General features: G+C 35.6%; 9 protein-coding genes across 9 annotated transcripts; 6 read left to right on the top strand and 3 right to left on the bottom strand.

Annotated features, from left to right (window-relative positions):
* Window positions 1-24: 24 nt before the first annotated feature.
* On the top strand, window positions 25-996 carry AC631_04160 (ribose phosphate diphosphokinase subunit; the record flags this gene model as incomplete). Its single annotated transcript, XM_015612989.1, has 1 exon — window positions 25-996. The coding sequence occupies one exon, from the start codon at window positions 25-27 to the stop codon at window positions 994-996; it is 972 nt and encodes a 323-aa protein (XP_015466180.1).
* A 62-nt stretch (window positions 997-1,058) lies between these two features.
* On the bottom strand, window positions 1,059-4,880 carry AC631_04159 (autophagy protein; the record flags this gene model as incomplete). The annotated part of the gene is made up of 1 exon (XM_015612988.1): window positions 1,059-4,880. One exon carries the CDS (start codon window positions 4,878-4,880, stop codon window positions 1,059-1,061), a length of 3,822 nt encoding a protein of 1,273 aa, XP_015466179.1.
* A 553-nt stretch (window positions 4,881-5,433) lies between these two features.
* On the top strand, window positions 5,434-6,483 carry AC631_04158 (uncharacterized protein; the record flags this gene model as incomplete). The annotated part of the gene is made up of 1 exon (XM_015612987.1): window positions 5,434-6,483. One exon carries the CDS (start codon window positions 5,434-5,436, stop codon window positions 6,481-6,483), a length of 1,050 nt encoding a protein of 349 aa, XP_015466178.1.
* Window positions 6,484-6,793: 310 nt separating this feature from the next.
* On the top strand, window positions 6,794-7,573 carry POL30 (proliferating cell nuclear antigen; the record flags this gene model as incomplete). Its single annotated transcript, XM_015612986.1, has 1 exon — window positions 6,794-7,573. The coding sequence occupies one exon, from the start codon at window positions 6,794-6,796 to the stop codon at window positions 7,571-7,573; it is 780 nt and encodes a 259-aa protein (XP_015466177.1).
* Window positions 7,574-7,796: 223 nt separating this feature from the next.
* AC631_04156 (peptide alpha-N-acetyltransferase) lies at window positions 7,797-8,357 on the bottom strand (the record flags this gene model as incomplete). The annotated part of the gene is made up of 1 exon (XM_015612985.1): window positions 7,797-8,357. One exon carries the CDS (start codon window positions 8,355-8,357, stop codon window positions 7,797-7,799), a length of 561 nt encoding a protein of 186 aa, XP_015466176.1.
* A 623-nt stretch (window positions 8,358-8,980) lies between these two features.
* FBA1 (fructose-bisphosphate aldolase) lies at window positions 8,981-10,063 on the top strand (the record flags this gene model as incomplete). Its single annotated transcript, XM_015612984.1, has 1 exon — window positions 8,981-10,063. One exon carries the CDS (start codon window positions 8,981-8,983, stop codon window positions 10,061-10,063), a length of 1,083 nt encoding a protein of 360 aa, XP_015466175.1.
* A 252-nt stretch (window positions 10,064-10,315) lies between these two features.
* On the bottom strand, window positions 10,316-10,651 carry TIM12 (Tim12p; the record flags this gene model as incomplete). The annotated part of the gene is made up of 1 exon (XM_015612983.1): window positions 10,316-10,651. One exon carries the CDS (start codon window positions 10,649-10,651, stop codon window positions 10,316-10,318), a length of 336 nt encoding a protein of 111 aa, XP_015466174.1.
* A 151-nt stretch (window positions 10,652-10,802) lies between these two features.
* Window positions 10,803-12,956, top strand: AC631_04153 (putative tubulin tyrosine ligase; the record flags this gene model as incomplete). The annotated part of the gene is made up of 1 exon (XM_015612982.1): window positions 10,803-12,956. The coding sequence occupies one exon, from the start codon at window positions 10,803-10,805 to the stop codon at window positions 12,954-12,956; it is 2,154 nt and encodes a 717-aa protein (XP_015466173.1).
* A 247-nt stretch (window positions 12,957-13,203) lies between these two features.
* On the top strand, window positions 13,204-14,394 carry AC631_04152 (DNA damage-responsive RNA polymerase-degradation factor; the record flags this gene model as incomplete). Its single annotated transcript, XM_015612981.1, has 1 exon — window positions 13,204-14,394. A coding segment is annotated over one exon (1,191 nt), but the record flags the coding sequence as incomplete, so codon positions are not given.
* Window positions 14,395-14,549: the final 155 nt, after the last annotated feature.

Below are 14,549 nucleotides of genomic sequence, written 5' to 3'. Positions count from 1 at the left end.
AATTAGTATTCAAACAACAAGAACATGACAGCATCTCAGAATACCATAAAGTTATTGCATGGTAACTCTCATCCTGAACTTGCAAAGTTAATTTCCAAAAAGTTAAGTATAGGTTTGGCTAAGGTTGGTGCTTTTCAGTATACTAATAAAGAGACAGCCGTTGCAGTAGGGGAGTCTGTAAGAGATGAAGACGTCTATATTATTCAAACAGGTTGCGGTGAAGAAGAAATAAATGATTTTTTGATGGAGCTATTAATCATTATCAATGCTTGTAAGACTGCTAGTGCAAGAAGAATCACTGCTGTCATCCCAAATTTTCCTTACGCAAGGCAAGATAAAAAAGATAAATCAAGAGCTCCCATTACTGCAAAATTGATAGCAAATCTCTTGCAAACGGCAGGGTGTAATCATGTTATAACATTAGATTTACATGCATCACAAATTCAAGGTTTTTTTAGAGTGCCTGTTGATAACTTGTACGCTGAACCTTCTGTATTAAGACACATTAAAGACAATTATGCAAATGAAGACTTAATTATTGTTTCTCCTGATGCTGGTGGAGCTAAGAGAGTTGCGTCTATTGCAGATAAATTAGATGTTAATTTTGCTTTGATTCATAAGGAAAGGCAAAAAGCAAATGAAGTTTCAAAAATGGTTCTAGTAGGTGATGTCACTAATAAGTCTTGCTTGTTAATCGACGACATGGCTGATACATGTGGCACATTGGTTAAAGCGGCTGATGTTTTATTAACTAATGGTGCTAAGAAGGTTGTTGCGATAATCACACACGGCATATTTTCTTCAAATGCAATTGAAAAGCTCAATAATTCGAACCTTGACAAAATCATTTGTACTAACTCTATGCCATTAGAAAGTAAGTTATCCCAATGTTCTAAATTAGAGATAATAGATATAAGTGCTACGCTAGCTGAAGCTATTAGAAGATTGCATAACGGTGAAAGTGTTTCTTATTTATTTAACAATGCTCCTGCTTGATATGGTATATATTGAATTGTACATTAGTCTTTGACATATACTAGCTATTTAATAAATTTAATTTAAAAACTCTCTTCCTTTGCATCAACGACATACCAAACAACACCGGTGCTGAGGTGGAAAGGATTTGCATCCTTGTCATTGAAATTTGCGTCTGTCACAGTATACTCTTCAATATCTGTAACACGCCCAACCATCCATTCTTTATCTTTTATAGAGTGTGTAATGTCAGTCTTCTTTCCTTCATTAGTTTGAACCCGCAAAAAGTAATGAGGAGCTCCAATATTGAAAGCTGCCCATGGTTGGAAACTTTCATCTATTTCTTCCGTTCTATCGATCCTAGTTGGCAAGAACAATACTAAATCATCCACTTCAAAATTATTCATTGAAATTCTGCAATTAAGTTTACTAATTAGCTGATTTATTTCGTGTGCCTTACTTTTGTTTTCCTTGGTAAGCTTTTTTGCAAACCCTTCAACATCTCTAAATCTCTTCGTTATAGCACCTAAGAAGAACCTATCACTGACAACTGAATCATCATGGTTTTGATTTACGCAAATATTCTCTTTAAATCCAATTGCATTAATAAAGCATTCAAATTTTGATGTCGATCCATTGCTGGATTTGAAAATATCCCTGAACAATTTCACTAATTCTAGAGATTGACGGTTAAACCTAGGTTCATCGATGGATAAATTCATCAAGTCCTCGGGAAGATCATTAAGTACACTTGATGAAAGGGATCCAGCGGTATTGGCTGTCTGTGATTTTTCATCTCCACCTTCACTAAATCCTATATCATCAATCCATCTTATAAGTTTTTGTATATCATCTACAACTTTAGAAGTGGGCATATTTCCGATTGATGGCACAATCGGAGTTTCATCCAATACATTACCATTGGCCGATGTAGGCACAATTTTGTCGTTTCTCTTTGATTTTAAACCTTTCACTCTAGTAATTTTAAACTCGTCAATATTTCTGTCATTATTATGTTCTTTTATTAATAGAAGACCCATTGATTCTAATATAAAGCAAAACTCAACAAAGGTCTCAAACTCTTGCTCTACCAACCATTTGATGTTTAAGAGGAGATGAATTATTATGTTATTCAAATAATTAACCATGGTCTCTAGATTATTGTCCTTTGATTGTGTCAAATCCATGAGATTCTCGTAGTCCTCCGTTACTTCCTCTACCTTCCTATTCAATTTCTTAATTTCCTCTTCAAGTGAAATGCGATGGTTAATCGTATCTGTCTCTTTGGAGGCCATATTGGAAAGTAAATCATTTTTCATATCATTGGCATCATTTATATCATTCTGTAAGGTAATGATTTTTTCACTCAATTTCGTAACTTCGTCTGCATATCCTTTGTTATCATCGTTAAGTTTTGCAATATTTTTCTTCAAATCTAAGATTTCAGCGTCTTTTGAATTGAGTTTATCTTTTAGATCAACAACATCTTTATTATTTTCGGGTTGGAAAGCTTGTAATTCTCCCCTTAATTTGGTTATTGTTTTCTGGCTTTTCTCATCTTGTCTAAGCAATTCCTCCTTATAATGTTTATCTTGCTCTTTATTTTTTGTCTTTAGATTAGAAATCTCTTTACGTAATGCTTCAATTAGTTCTTCACTCTCTTTATTAGTAGTTAATAGTTTAAGATTTTCATTTGTTAACTCATTATTTTCTTTCTTCAAACGGATATTATCAAGATGCTTATCAATTGTAGTAGAAACATCCAAATGATTGGATTGTTGACTATCTGTTGTGGCTGCATTGCTCATTTTAGTAGGAAGAGTTTTTCTTCTTTGTAGCAAATTTGTCGGGTCAATTTTAGGATTGCTTGTTGAAGACAGTTTTTGATTCAGATCAAGTATTAAACTGAGTCTTCCATCAGCCTCAGAAGTTGACGTAGCATTCGCACCATTTGATCGGGTTACTGGCCAATTCGAAAGATCCTTGTATTGTTGTTGATGAAGCAAATTTTCTAATTTCTTAATCCTTATTTTCAATCCCTTTATTAAGTTTATATCATAATCAACTTCACCAAGTTCACTCATGTTCGCTTTATTTTCCGCATTTTTATCGCTGCTTTCATTCTTAAGGTTAACTAGCGACTTCTCATCATTTTTAATTTCATTTGCAACAGGTGAAGTTAATGACGACAATGACGATACCATTTTTGTCACTCTCTTCATGTTGTTCGTGCATTTAATCAAATCTTGGAAATTCTTTTTCATTAATTCCACAAATTTCTTACTGCTTGGTGAAGAAGTTGTTCCAGCATTACTGTAATCTTCCAAAGTGTTAATGTACGTAGAAATATCCTCCCTTTCAATCTGAATATTATTAATAATTCCAAATGTCAAATTATTTCCAGCATTTCCATTAACTAAGGTCACATCAATACTTGGCAATACTGTTCTCAATGCATCCTTCTCATCATTAGTATTTAATATTGATAAGAAATTACCAAATTTTTTGAGCCACAACTTCCTAAATATTTTTTCATGGTCAATTATAATAGATAATTGTTCAGAGACATTATTTACAATTCCTTTGGAATAAAACTCGTGCCATTCAAACTGGCGCCGCTTTTCGATGAGCATAAAGCCAAATAATAATGGTAAATCAATAGTCAAAGACAAATAATCCTCGGCAGATTTGATCTTATTAATGACATGAATTGAAACTTCGTTTTCTTTTGAAACATGATTGTTATCATCTGAATTCGTTAATATTCTTAAATCATTCTTAATGTTCACCATACGCATTTGTAAGTTTGCAATTTTTCCAAAAATAGACAAATTTTCATTCACTATTTTATTCTTAAAAAAGTATAAGTTTTGAAGAATCTTGAATAATTGAGATGCTTTATCAAATATTTTTGGCGAGATCTCATCCTTGTGAATACGATAAACCCAGTCTAGAGATATCGATGTATTTGTGGATAATTTGTCTATATCATGAGATATCAATTGACACAATTTTGACAAATCCTTGATTATTTCTTCTGAGCCTGTATCATAATCTTTGAAGTTCTCAATAGACTCATTTCTTAATAACTCTATAAGCTTATCAATACTCACTTTATCATCATTCACAGAATTAATGGAAGCAGACATCTCATTAAACTTGTTAATAACAAGTGGTAAATTCTTTGATACAAACAGCGATGACTTCTCTAGCTCACTTATACTCAAATTTTCTGATATCTTAATGCTATCTGTTCCATTCTTGAATTGAAAACTGGGGAACTTTCGCAAATTACTGTAGTAACCATTCCAACTTCTATGCAACGTTTTCAAATTCAATAGCTTAATATAGCTCAAATAATTATTAAAGCTCTTCTCAATGCCATTGATAAAGTTTGAACCAAACTGAAATATAATATTGAGGCATTTAAATATCGTATTGATCTGTTTGACGTATACTTTCATCTGATCGACCATCCCTAAGCAATCCTGAAATAAAGCCTTCGACCAGCCATCATTGACCTTCAAACTACTAGTCATTTGCTTTATGTTCGTTTTTTCTAAGTGCACTAAGGATGATGGCGTTGGCCTAATCATGTCTTTATATCCTCCTTCATTTTGATTAACATATGCATTTACGATGGATTCCTCTCTTGAACCCGAAAATAGTCTCTTATCAAATACGTATATATCATCGAGCTCATTGATGATACTGAACTTTACTTTCATTCCAAAAGAAGTTAGCAAGAAGATGTTATCAACATCTGATATGATATAATCTGTGAACGATTCATATATGAATGACTTGAGTCCATTTAAACTGTGGAATCGGATTGGCTTTGGAATCTTCACCGATTCCCCATTGTGTGCATTATATAGCGTCAAATACGATATTGGCGTTACCATAGGTATATCAGTCAGCATCTTGTGTTAAGATTCCAATATACTGATAAGCATCAATTCTCAGGAAATAAGAAACCCAATTTCAGAATTTTGAATTATGCGCTTCAAAATGCTTTGATCCTTCCACTGGTCAATGCTGAGAAGTATTTTCTTTCAAAGAACTTTATTGAAATGTTTAACAAACCTTTGCTTATGGTTTTGCCGCTCCACTATATAGAGAATGGCAACTACAAGTCGTAAAAGAAGTACTGCAGATAGATACTCACTACTCACCTTTTCAATCACTACTTTTTCACCCTTACAGCCATAGTTATTTTTGATTAACCAAAACCACAACAAATATCGCTAGAAGTTGGGATTGGAAGGTCTTCGATCTGTGTGGGGTGCTTGAGAAGTATTTCTTATATGTATACTATTTCACTTGTTAAATAATGTAAGAACGCCATACATTTTGTTTGGTACTGTATATAGATCCATCTTAATTATCTGAACTTCGAATTTTTGAATGTTAAGATGGGAGATATAGTTAATTTAAGAAATAGCGTCGACATAAAGCATGTTAGATAGTCATTCATTGGACGTGATATCGCGGTTTAAACAGTCTGTGTTATCGAAAGCTTTGCCAGGGCCAGCCCCTGAAATTGGAGCTACCAGTAGAGGAAATAAAATTACGCCAGCCAGGACAAGCGATAATTCATTAATACCCAAGATTGTTGAATATGAAGGATCAACACATTTGGTATTGACAAATGATGCTATAATGAAGAGCACTTACAGGAATAAGCGCAGGTGGCATGAGATGTATGGAGAGAGAGACGAAGAAAGTGATAGTGAAGAATATGAGGAAGAAGACGATGAAGACAGCGACGATGAACACCCTTTTAAAAAGCTCAAGTTAACTGAAATTTTATCACCTTTAACGCATCCATCAGAGATTATATCTCACCCTGCTATCCTGAAGACATATAAGCTGACTATTTTCAATAAGATGTCTTATGAATTGATCGAATCAATTGAATTGGAACAAAACAACTTGAATTGGTTGAACAAATTGCTTCTGGTCTTGAATGGCGAGGACTGGTTTTTTTTGCTAGAGGAGAACCTAGGATTACTAAAGTATGACCACGGATTAAATGATGACTCTAATAATAATACAGCCGAAAACGACGATACTCATGAAGCTAAACAGGAAGAGCGCAAATCTGGAAATAGATTGCTGAAACATCTGACCGAAACTAATGGTCACCAAGATAATAAGGAGACTGATGAGAAACAAGAGAGTGTTGAAGATCCTCCAAAACGAATCACAAGAACTTCCACATCACAAAATGAAAAAGAATCAACTGAAGTCAATGACCCATTTTTTGCTCTTCCAAAAACCCTAGCCAAATACGAAGCACATCAAAATCAAGTTGTGGACGAAAATAGTGATGAATTACTTATCATCCAAGAAGATTTAATCAATTATTTGCAAGTTAGCGTTCAAAGACAACAAGAATACATCAAGAACTTGATACAAATAAGAAATGGATTAGTTAGAGCTGAAAGATTAAAACAAGATTTACATAAATGGGGTAAAGAGATGTACGATAAAAAAAGTAGTTGATACACTATATACACAATAACTCAAATATATCCTTGTACGTTTAGAACTATAATGTAACTCTTCTAGTCACCATAGAATCAATTATATACGGCTCGATATCTGCATGTAGATTTTCTCCCACTTGAAACAATACCTTAGTCGTATATCTATTAGCTCTAACATCTTGAAGATAGTCGTTATATCGATTATGTAATAATCGCGTTGGGCCTAAATTGCCAACGCGTATGGAACTAAATATTTAATTGCAATACTTTTCACTTTTTTCTTCTTGCTTTTTGTAACTATACGTTAATAAAGATAGGTAAACGACATGCTTGAAGGTAAATTTGATGAAGCTTCTCTTTTGAAGAAGATTGTCGACTCGATTAAGGATTGTGTTAAGTTGTGTAACTTCAATTGCACAGAACACGGAATCACAGTTCAAGCTGTGGATGATTCCAGAGTCTTATTAGTTTCGTTATTGGTTGGTCAATCAGCATTCAGTGAATACCGTTGTGACAGAGACATCACTTTAGGGATTGATTTAGAATCATTTTCAAAAATTATAAAATGTGGTAATAATGAAGACTACTTAACATTATTAGCAGAAGACAGCCCTGATAATGTAATGACTATATTCGAAGATAAGAAGAAGGAAAGAGTCAGTGAATATTCATTAAAGTTGATGGATATTGATTCAGAATTCTTGAAAATTGATGACATGGACTACGACAGTGTTATAAATATGCCATCTGGTGAGTTCTCTAAAATTGTGCGTGATTTAAAGAACTTAAGTGAATCTTTAAACATTATTGTTACCAAGGATTCTGTCAAGTTCAGCTCTGAAGGTGAAAATGGTACGGGTTCTGTTGTGTTGAAGCCATACACTGACATGGACCACCCAGAAGAAAGTATTAATGTCAACTTGGAAAACCCAGTTGACTTAACATTCGGTTTAAAGTACTTAAGTGACATTATCAAGGCTACCAGTTTAGCTGGAACCATTACGATCAAGCTAGCTGACAAGACTCCAGCTTTATTTGAATACAAATTAGATGCAGGTGGATACTTAAGATTCTACTTGGCTCCTAAGTTTGATGAAGATGATTAATTGATTAATAGATTAATATGACATAGTGTATATTATGATGCAGTACTAAATATTGGCTACTATAGGTAGCGTTGTAAGATCGCCGGGTCTCAATTTTGATCCTGATCTATTGTAAAACCCCACCAACTTTTCTATGTACACTTAAACATGCATGTGAGCAGACTCCAAGTTCCGAAACATATACAGCTCATCCCTGGTTACTAAATATGACTTTCGTACAATTTCACGCCGCCATCGCTTCAGAACCCTCAATGGGTGGTAAAAATGCTATTCTGGTGCCAGACTTGGAAGAAATCGGTAAGATCAATCGATACGCATCATGTGTGTTCAAATAGTATCTATAAAGTCTCTTTGACCTAACAAACCCAAGCGACTCATACAACCCTAATGCACCCTTATTGATTACCTCAGTCTCCAACATCACCTCGTCCACTGCATCCAATTGGACCATCCTATCCACCGTCAACTTTACCAAGTGCGTGGCGATTTTTCGTCCTCTGTAGGCTGGATCGATCACTAGCATCCCAATGTAGCCTCTCATTCTTACATCCCGATGTGGCTCCACTTTAGATATTATTACCCCCACTATATCTGGCGACTCGGCAGACTCTTTAACTATATAGCAATATTGCGGCCAAGTATTTAAGAAAAACCAGTATACATAAATCGAGTACGGTTCCAGCAAGTGCCCCGATATCAACGTTGAGATCTTACTGAACTCATCCTGTGAGTCAACATTAAATTGGAAATATGACAATCCTCCTATCTCCGTAATCAAGCTCATTTTATAAACCTCTTGCACCTATTCCAGTATCTTCAAGACTCTATTTACATCAAATGTGAAAAATTCAGCAATCGGTAATCGCTTCTTCCACCATTTTCGACCATATTACGAGGCTCTTTCCGTTCCCCCGTTACCCTCGGACTTCGCCACTAGCCACCAATATTGCTCCGGAAATCCTACTTGCTGTCCGAAAGTCGTGTTTCTCATGGGCTCGCTCACTCTCTCCAAAGCGTCCCGGTGCAATACGGATAAGACAAAGTGTGAAACTGGTTTTCGGCTGTAGACTACAACCTCAGGTTAATTGCTTCAAAACCTGGTCGTTATTGATTATAGTCTTCATCCGAAATAGTATCACCTGTTTACAAAATCGAAGCAAGTACATGTAGAACCATTACGTAGTATAAAGCGCGATGACATAATCTAATTTAATAATAAAGAGATATGGTTCACAGTCTCCCGGGATTTAGTAGTGAACTTCGGACTTTTTTCATACTACGTCGAACCACCCCCGAGGGTAGCGTGTTCTGGTTGATTTGCAAAAACTATATAAGGAGGAGAAAATCTCCATATAACCAATTGGATTTACAATATTAATTATTCATAAATTATACTAATTAAGCAACATGTCAGTTACAGACGTTTTATCAAGAAAGTCCGGTGTCCTTTACGGGGATGATGTCCGTCAATTATTCTTATACGCACAAAAGAAGGGATTTGCTATTCCAGCTATTAATGTCACTTCTTCTTCTACAGTCGTTGCTGCTTTAGAAGCTGCTAGAGATGCTAAGTCTCCAATCATCTTACAAACTTCTCAAGGTGGTGCTGCATACTTTGCTGGTAAGGGTGTTGACAACAAGAACCAAGAAGCTTCTATCCAAGGTTCTGTTGCTGCCGCTCACTACATCAGAGCTATTGCTCCAGCATACGGTATTCCAGTCGTTTTACACACTGATCACTGTGCTAAGAAGTTATTACCATGGTTCGATGGTATGTTAAAGGCTGATGAAGAATTCTTCAACAAGACCGGTGAACCATTGTTCTCCTCTCACATGTTGGATTTATCTGAAGAATCCGACGAAGAAAACATTGGTACTTGTGTCAAGTACTTCGAAAAGATGCACAAGATGGGTCAATTCTTAGAAATGGAAATTGGTATCACCGGTGGTGAAGAAGATGGTGTTAACAACGAAGACGTCCAAAAGGAATCTTTATACACCTTACCAGAAACCGTCTACAAGGTCTACGAAGCATTGAGCCCAATTGGTCCAAACTTCTCTATTGCAGCTGCTTTCGGTAACGTTCACGGTGTCTACAAGCCAGGTAACGTCCAATTGAAGCCATCTATCTTAGGTGACCATCAAAAATACGCCAAGGAAAAGTCCGGTTCTTCTACTGATACCCCATTATTCTTGGTTTTCCACGGTGGTTCTGGTTCTTCTCAAGCTGATTTCGATGAAGCCATTTCTCACGGTGTTGTTAAGGTTAACTTAGATACCGATTGTCAATACGCATACTTGACCGGTATCCGTGACTACGTCTTAAACAAGAAAGATTACCTTATGGCTCCAATTGGTAACCCAGATGGTGATGACAAGCCAAACAAGAAATACTTTGACCCAAGAGTCTGGGTTAGAGAAGGTGAAAAGACTATGTCTGCTAGAATCACTGAAGGTTTAGAGATTTTCCACACTAAGGGTCAAATCTAAATCTGAAATATAATTTTACTCTGTTAATAAATACTTGAATGTGTATGATACGAATTATTTATTTGTAATAATGCTTTCTGTAGTAAAAGACTGCCATATATATATACATGTGTGCATTTCACCGCTTCATTTGGTCAAATGATACCCCTCTATGCTCGTTGTTTGTGATATTTCAATCCTTTTATCATTTGATTGCCGACTTCTCTCACCTATTCTCCTTCTTAAACAATAGTTTCCAATACGTTGTATCCATCACTTTTGTTTTCGTTCTGCCTCAGCCAACATACGTCCGATTTTTTGATATTCAGGCATACTATAATTTGGATTAAACCCTTGTCTCTCTATATTAGACCCAATAAAGGCATTTGCTTTCACATATTTGGCAACACATCTATCAATACAACACTGCTCACCGGTATTTAATTCACTTTCACCGTATTCACCGGGAATACATTTATTCCGGCAAGTATCCAACACCTTGCCAAACGTAGTCGACATTGCTGTAAATTGAATTTCAGCAAGATGAATCTTTTCAGGATCAACCGAGACCTGAGAGTATTGTGAGCTACCTCCTATAAAAAATGACATCCTTCTTATATGTTATAGTTAATTTAATGTTTTAATAGTTTGTACTATATTAGCAGTTTTATTTTCCATTGAAAATTTATCTAAAAAAAATCTCCTCACAAAAATTAATACTCACCTTTTGTAGCTGGAAAACCTTATAGAATAATCAAATATGCATGTGTTGTTAACAAACGATGATGGCCCGTTGAATGATGTATCATGTCCTTATATCAAATATCTTGTGGATGAAATAAATGAAACTACAGACTGGGATTTATCTATAGTTGTTCCAAATCAACAAAGATCGTGGATCGGTAAAGCCCATTTTGCTGGGAAAACCTTATATACCACGTACATTTATACAAAGAATTCTACAAAGATTAAGAACGATAAGATAAATTCTTTTGAAGGTCCTTTTTACTCTGCCAATGAAAAATTACAAAAGGATCCTGAGTACCAAGAGTGGTGTCTAGTTGATAGTACTCCTGCTGCGTGTGCAGATTTAGGAATTCATCATTTATATGGTGAAAGAAAACCTATTGATTTAGTCTTAAGCGGACCTAACCTTGGTAAAAACTCAAGTAACTTGTACATATTGGCTAGTGGTACGGTTGGTGCGGCAATGGAGGCTGTAACGCATGGTATCAAGTCAATTGCATTATCGTATGCGTTCATCAACTCAGACCATGATTATGATATTTTGAAAGAAGCTGCGAAGATATCGGTCAAATTAATCAAGAAGTTGTATAAACAATTGCAAGAGCTGAAGGATATTGATTTATATTCAATTAATATTCCTTTAATTGAATCGTTAAAATTGGGGAAAACAAACATACATTACACTCCAATCCTTGAAAATTATTGGGCTTCCATTTACTCTAAGGCCTCGGAATTGAATGAATTGGGACAAGAACAATTCCATTGGAATCCTGATTTCAAAAAGGTCTATAAAGATGGTTTAACTGACTACAGACACACTGATAGTCGTGTGTTGTTAGATGAGGGTATTAGTGTGACTCCTTTGAAAGCATCTTTTCATATCGCTGAGCCCCGCTCAGGTGAAATAATATTGGATAATGACGATGAAGAATCTAGTCAACTCTTGACTAAATTATCACTTAATGAATCGTTAGTATTTTTAATAACCGTTGGAGATGATTCGTATATTTACGCCCCATTGGTCAAAGCATTCAAGAAGAGCTTTTCTAATGTTACTATAACTGAGGATGCATCAATTTTGTCTGAAATTAAGTCTAATCCAAATTTAAAAGTTTTCCACTATGGAGAGTATGAAGATTTAGATATAGATTTAATATCGGAGTATCCAAAGCAGTACTTCATTCCGTCTTATATCTACCGTAAAGCTTTGATTCGTAAGCACTTCTTGGCTAATACAATTCATCATTTCATTGCAAAAAACCCATCACTGGTTTTAGCCAACGCTACTCCAACTAGTTATCAATTAGAAGTTGATTATGCAGAATTTCTCGATGACGCGTTAGATGAATGCTACGAATTAAGGGATGAAATAGAAACAGACGAGAAAGTATGGATTTTGAAACCAAGTATGTCTGATAAGGGTCAAGGAATTAGGATTTTTAAGTCCATTGACCAATTACAAGAAATATTTAATTCTTTCGAACAAGATAGCGATGATGAACAGGAAGAAGATGATGATAAAAATGGTGTCATAATTTCTCAATTACGCCACTTCATTGTGCAAGAATACAAGAGAAATCCCTTATTGTTATCCACTTATTCCAATAAAAAGTTCCACTTGAGAACATATGTGGTCTGTTGTGGTAATCTTAAAGTCTACGTTTACAAAAATATTTTGACACTTTTCTCTGACATTCTGTACGAAGCACCAGAAGAGGACGAAAATGGGGAAATCCCAATGTCTGGACACTTAACTAACACCTGTTTGCAGGAAGATGCAACCCCTCTCGTTGTTCCATTCTGGGATCTTGATGATAAGAAATTCCCTACTGCGAAAAAGGAATTCGTATTTGATGAAGTTGCAAAAATCACAGGTGAACTATTCAATGCTGCAACAAGTGTCGATAAGATGAATTTCCAACCCTTAAATAATGCTGTCGAAGTATTTGGGATAGACTATTTGGTAAATGACGATTATTCAGTGACCTTGTTGGAAGTCAACTCTTATCCAGACTTTAAACAGACTGGTGATGAATTGAAAAATATCATATACGAATTGTTTGATAATCTTGTCACGGACGCCGTCAAGCCTTTAATTACGGGTGATGCCTCTGTCTCTTCAACATCATCATTGGTTCCTGTATTAGACCAAGTAAGTAGGTATTAAGTATTCCTAACGATAAGATTGCCATTATATATAGTCGTGTGCTTTGCCTATGAAAATTCTTATTTTGTGTCACTTAAATTTTCTATTCGACGACGATCGAAAGAAATTAATGAAGACCATACTCAAAACCACTAAACTACCAGTAAAGTAGCTAATTTTAATTTACATCAATCAATTAGATTAATTAGGAGCTAATTGTTATTGTATTTAAAAAATACATATCACATATTTCATAAAATAAAACAACATGTCTACACAACGAAAAGCATATAAGAATCATCTGAAAAGATTTAGTAATAATTCATCGTCATCATCTAATAATAATAGTTCTTCGACTGAATTAACTAGTTTGTTGGAAATGTTCCCAGACTGGGAAGCAGATGATTTATCAAGTTTATTGTCTGAACATAATAATATCTTAGAAGTCGTCATTGACTTAATTGTTAACAATAAAGTTGCCAAATGGGAACCAATCAAAAAGGAAGCTAAAAATAAGAAGAAAGAAAAGGAAAATGATGAGTTTGTTAATGTGCCTAATACTACTGTTACTGCAAATAACACAACACATAGTAGTTCTGCCGAGCATGGTCATAAATTAAATAAATATCACAAAGAGGCACATCCATCCAACAATAAGTCTAAATTCAGTTCAAAGGGACCTCATAGTAAGAAGCCACATCCAAAGTTTGCCGGCAAGGATGCATCTCCTAGCGCACCAACTGCAACTGCAAATGCAACTACATCTACATCTACATCTACATCTGGAGCTACATCTGCGCCATCGTCAAATTCATGGGCAGCAGCATTATCAAAGGATGGAGTAAAGGTAAATAACAAGTCACATAAGGAATCAAAGTCACAACCAGAAACTGAACTTGAACCTGAACCTGAACCTGAACCAGTGGCACAAGCTGGCGAAGAACCAGAAGTAATCATTGAACAGACAACAACAGTCATCGAATCTACAGAAACACCAACCGCCACTAGTAAATCAATCTTAAAAGAAGCTACAGTTCCACAACCTAAGCAAGGATCATGGGCATCAGCTATTACTCCAAAGCCAAAGTCAAAGCCACGCACTAAACAGGCTGTATCCCAAGAAGCCGCCGAATCCAAGGGTCAATTTGAACAAGCTCAAGAAGAGCCAGTCGAATCCATCGTTATTGAAGAAACCACCACCACTATTCCAGCTGAATCTGTTCCAGTTGAAGAAACCAAAGAGCAACCAGCCCAAGTGGTCTTACCAACCTCTTCTCAACAATTAGGCTCAGTTGGTGTATCTTTTGGTTCATTATCTTTAGGTGAAGACGAAAAGGAATCCCAACCAGAGCAATCAGCAGAAGAAGTTTCTGCTCCAGCAGCTGACCAATCTCAACAACAACAACGTTACGGCTTATACAATAACCAAGCCCAAAACCAAAACCGTTACAACCAACAAGTTTACCAACAGCAACAGCAACCTCAACAACCTCAACAACCTCAACAACAACCTCAACAACAACCTCAACAACAACCTCAACAACCTCAACAACAACAACAACAACCTCAACAACAACAGCAACAACCTCAGCAACAACAACCTCAGCAACAACA

This window comes from Debaryomyces fabryi (genome assembly GCF_001447935.2).
Source record: "Debaryomyces fabryi strain CBS 789 chromosome Unknown contig00104, whole genome shotgun sequence".
Lineage (NCBI taxonomy): Eukaryota > Fungi > Ascomycota > Pichiomycetes > Serinales > Debaryomycetaceae > Debaryomyces > Debaryomyces fabryi.
This window is presented reverse-complemented; position numbering and strand designations above follow the sequence as displayed.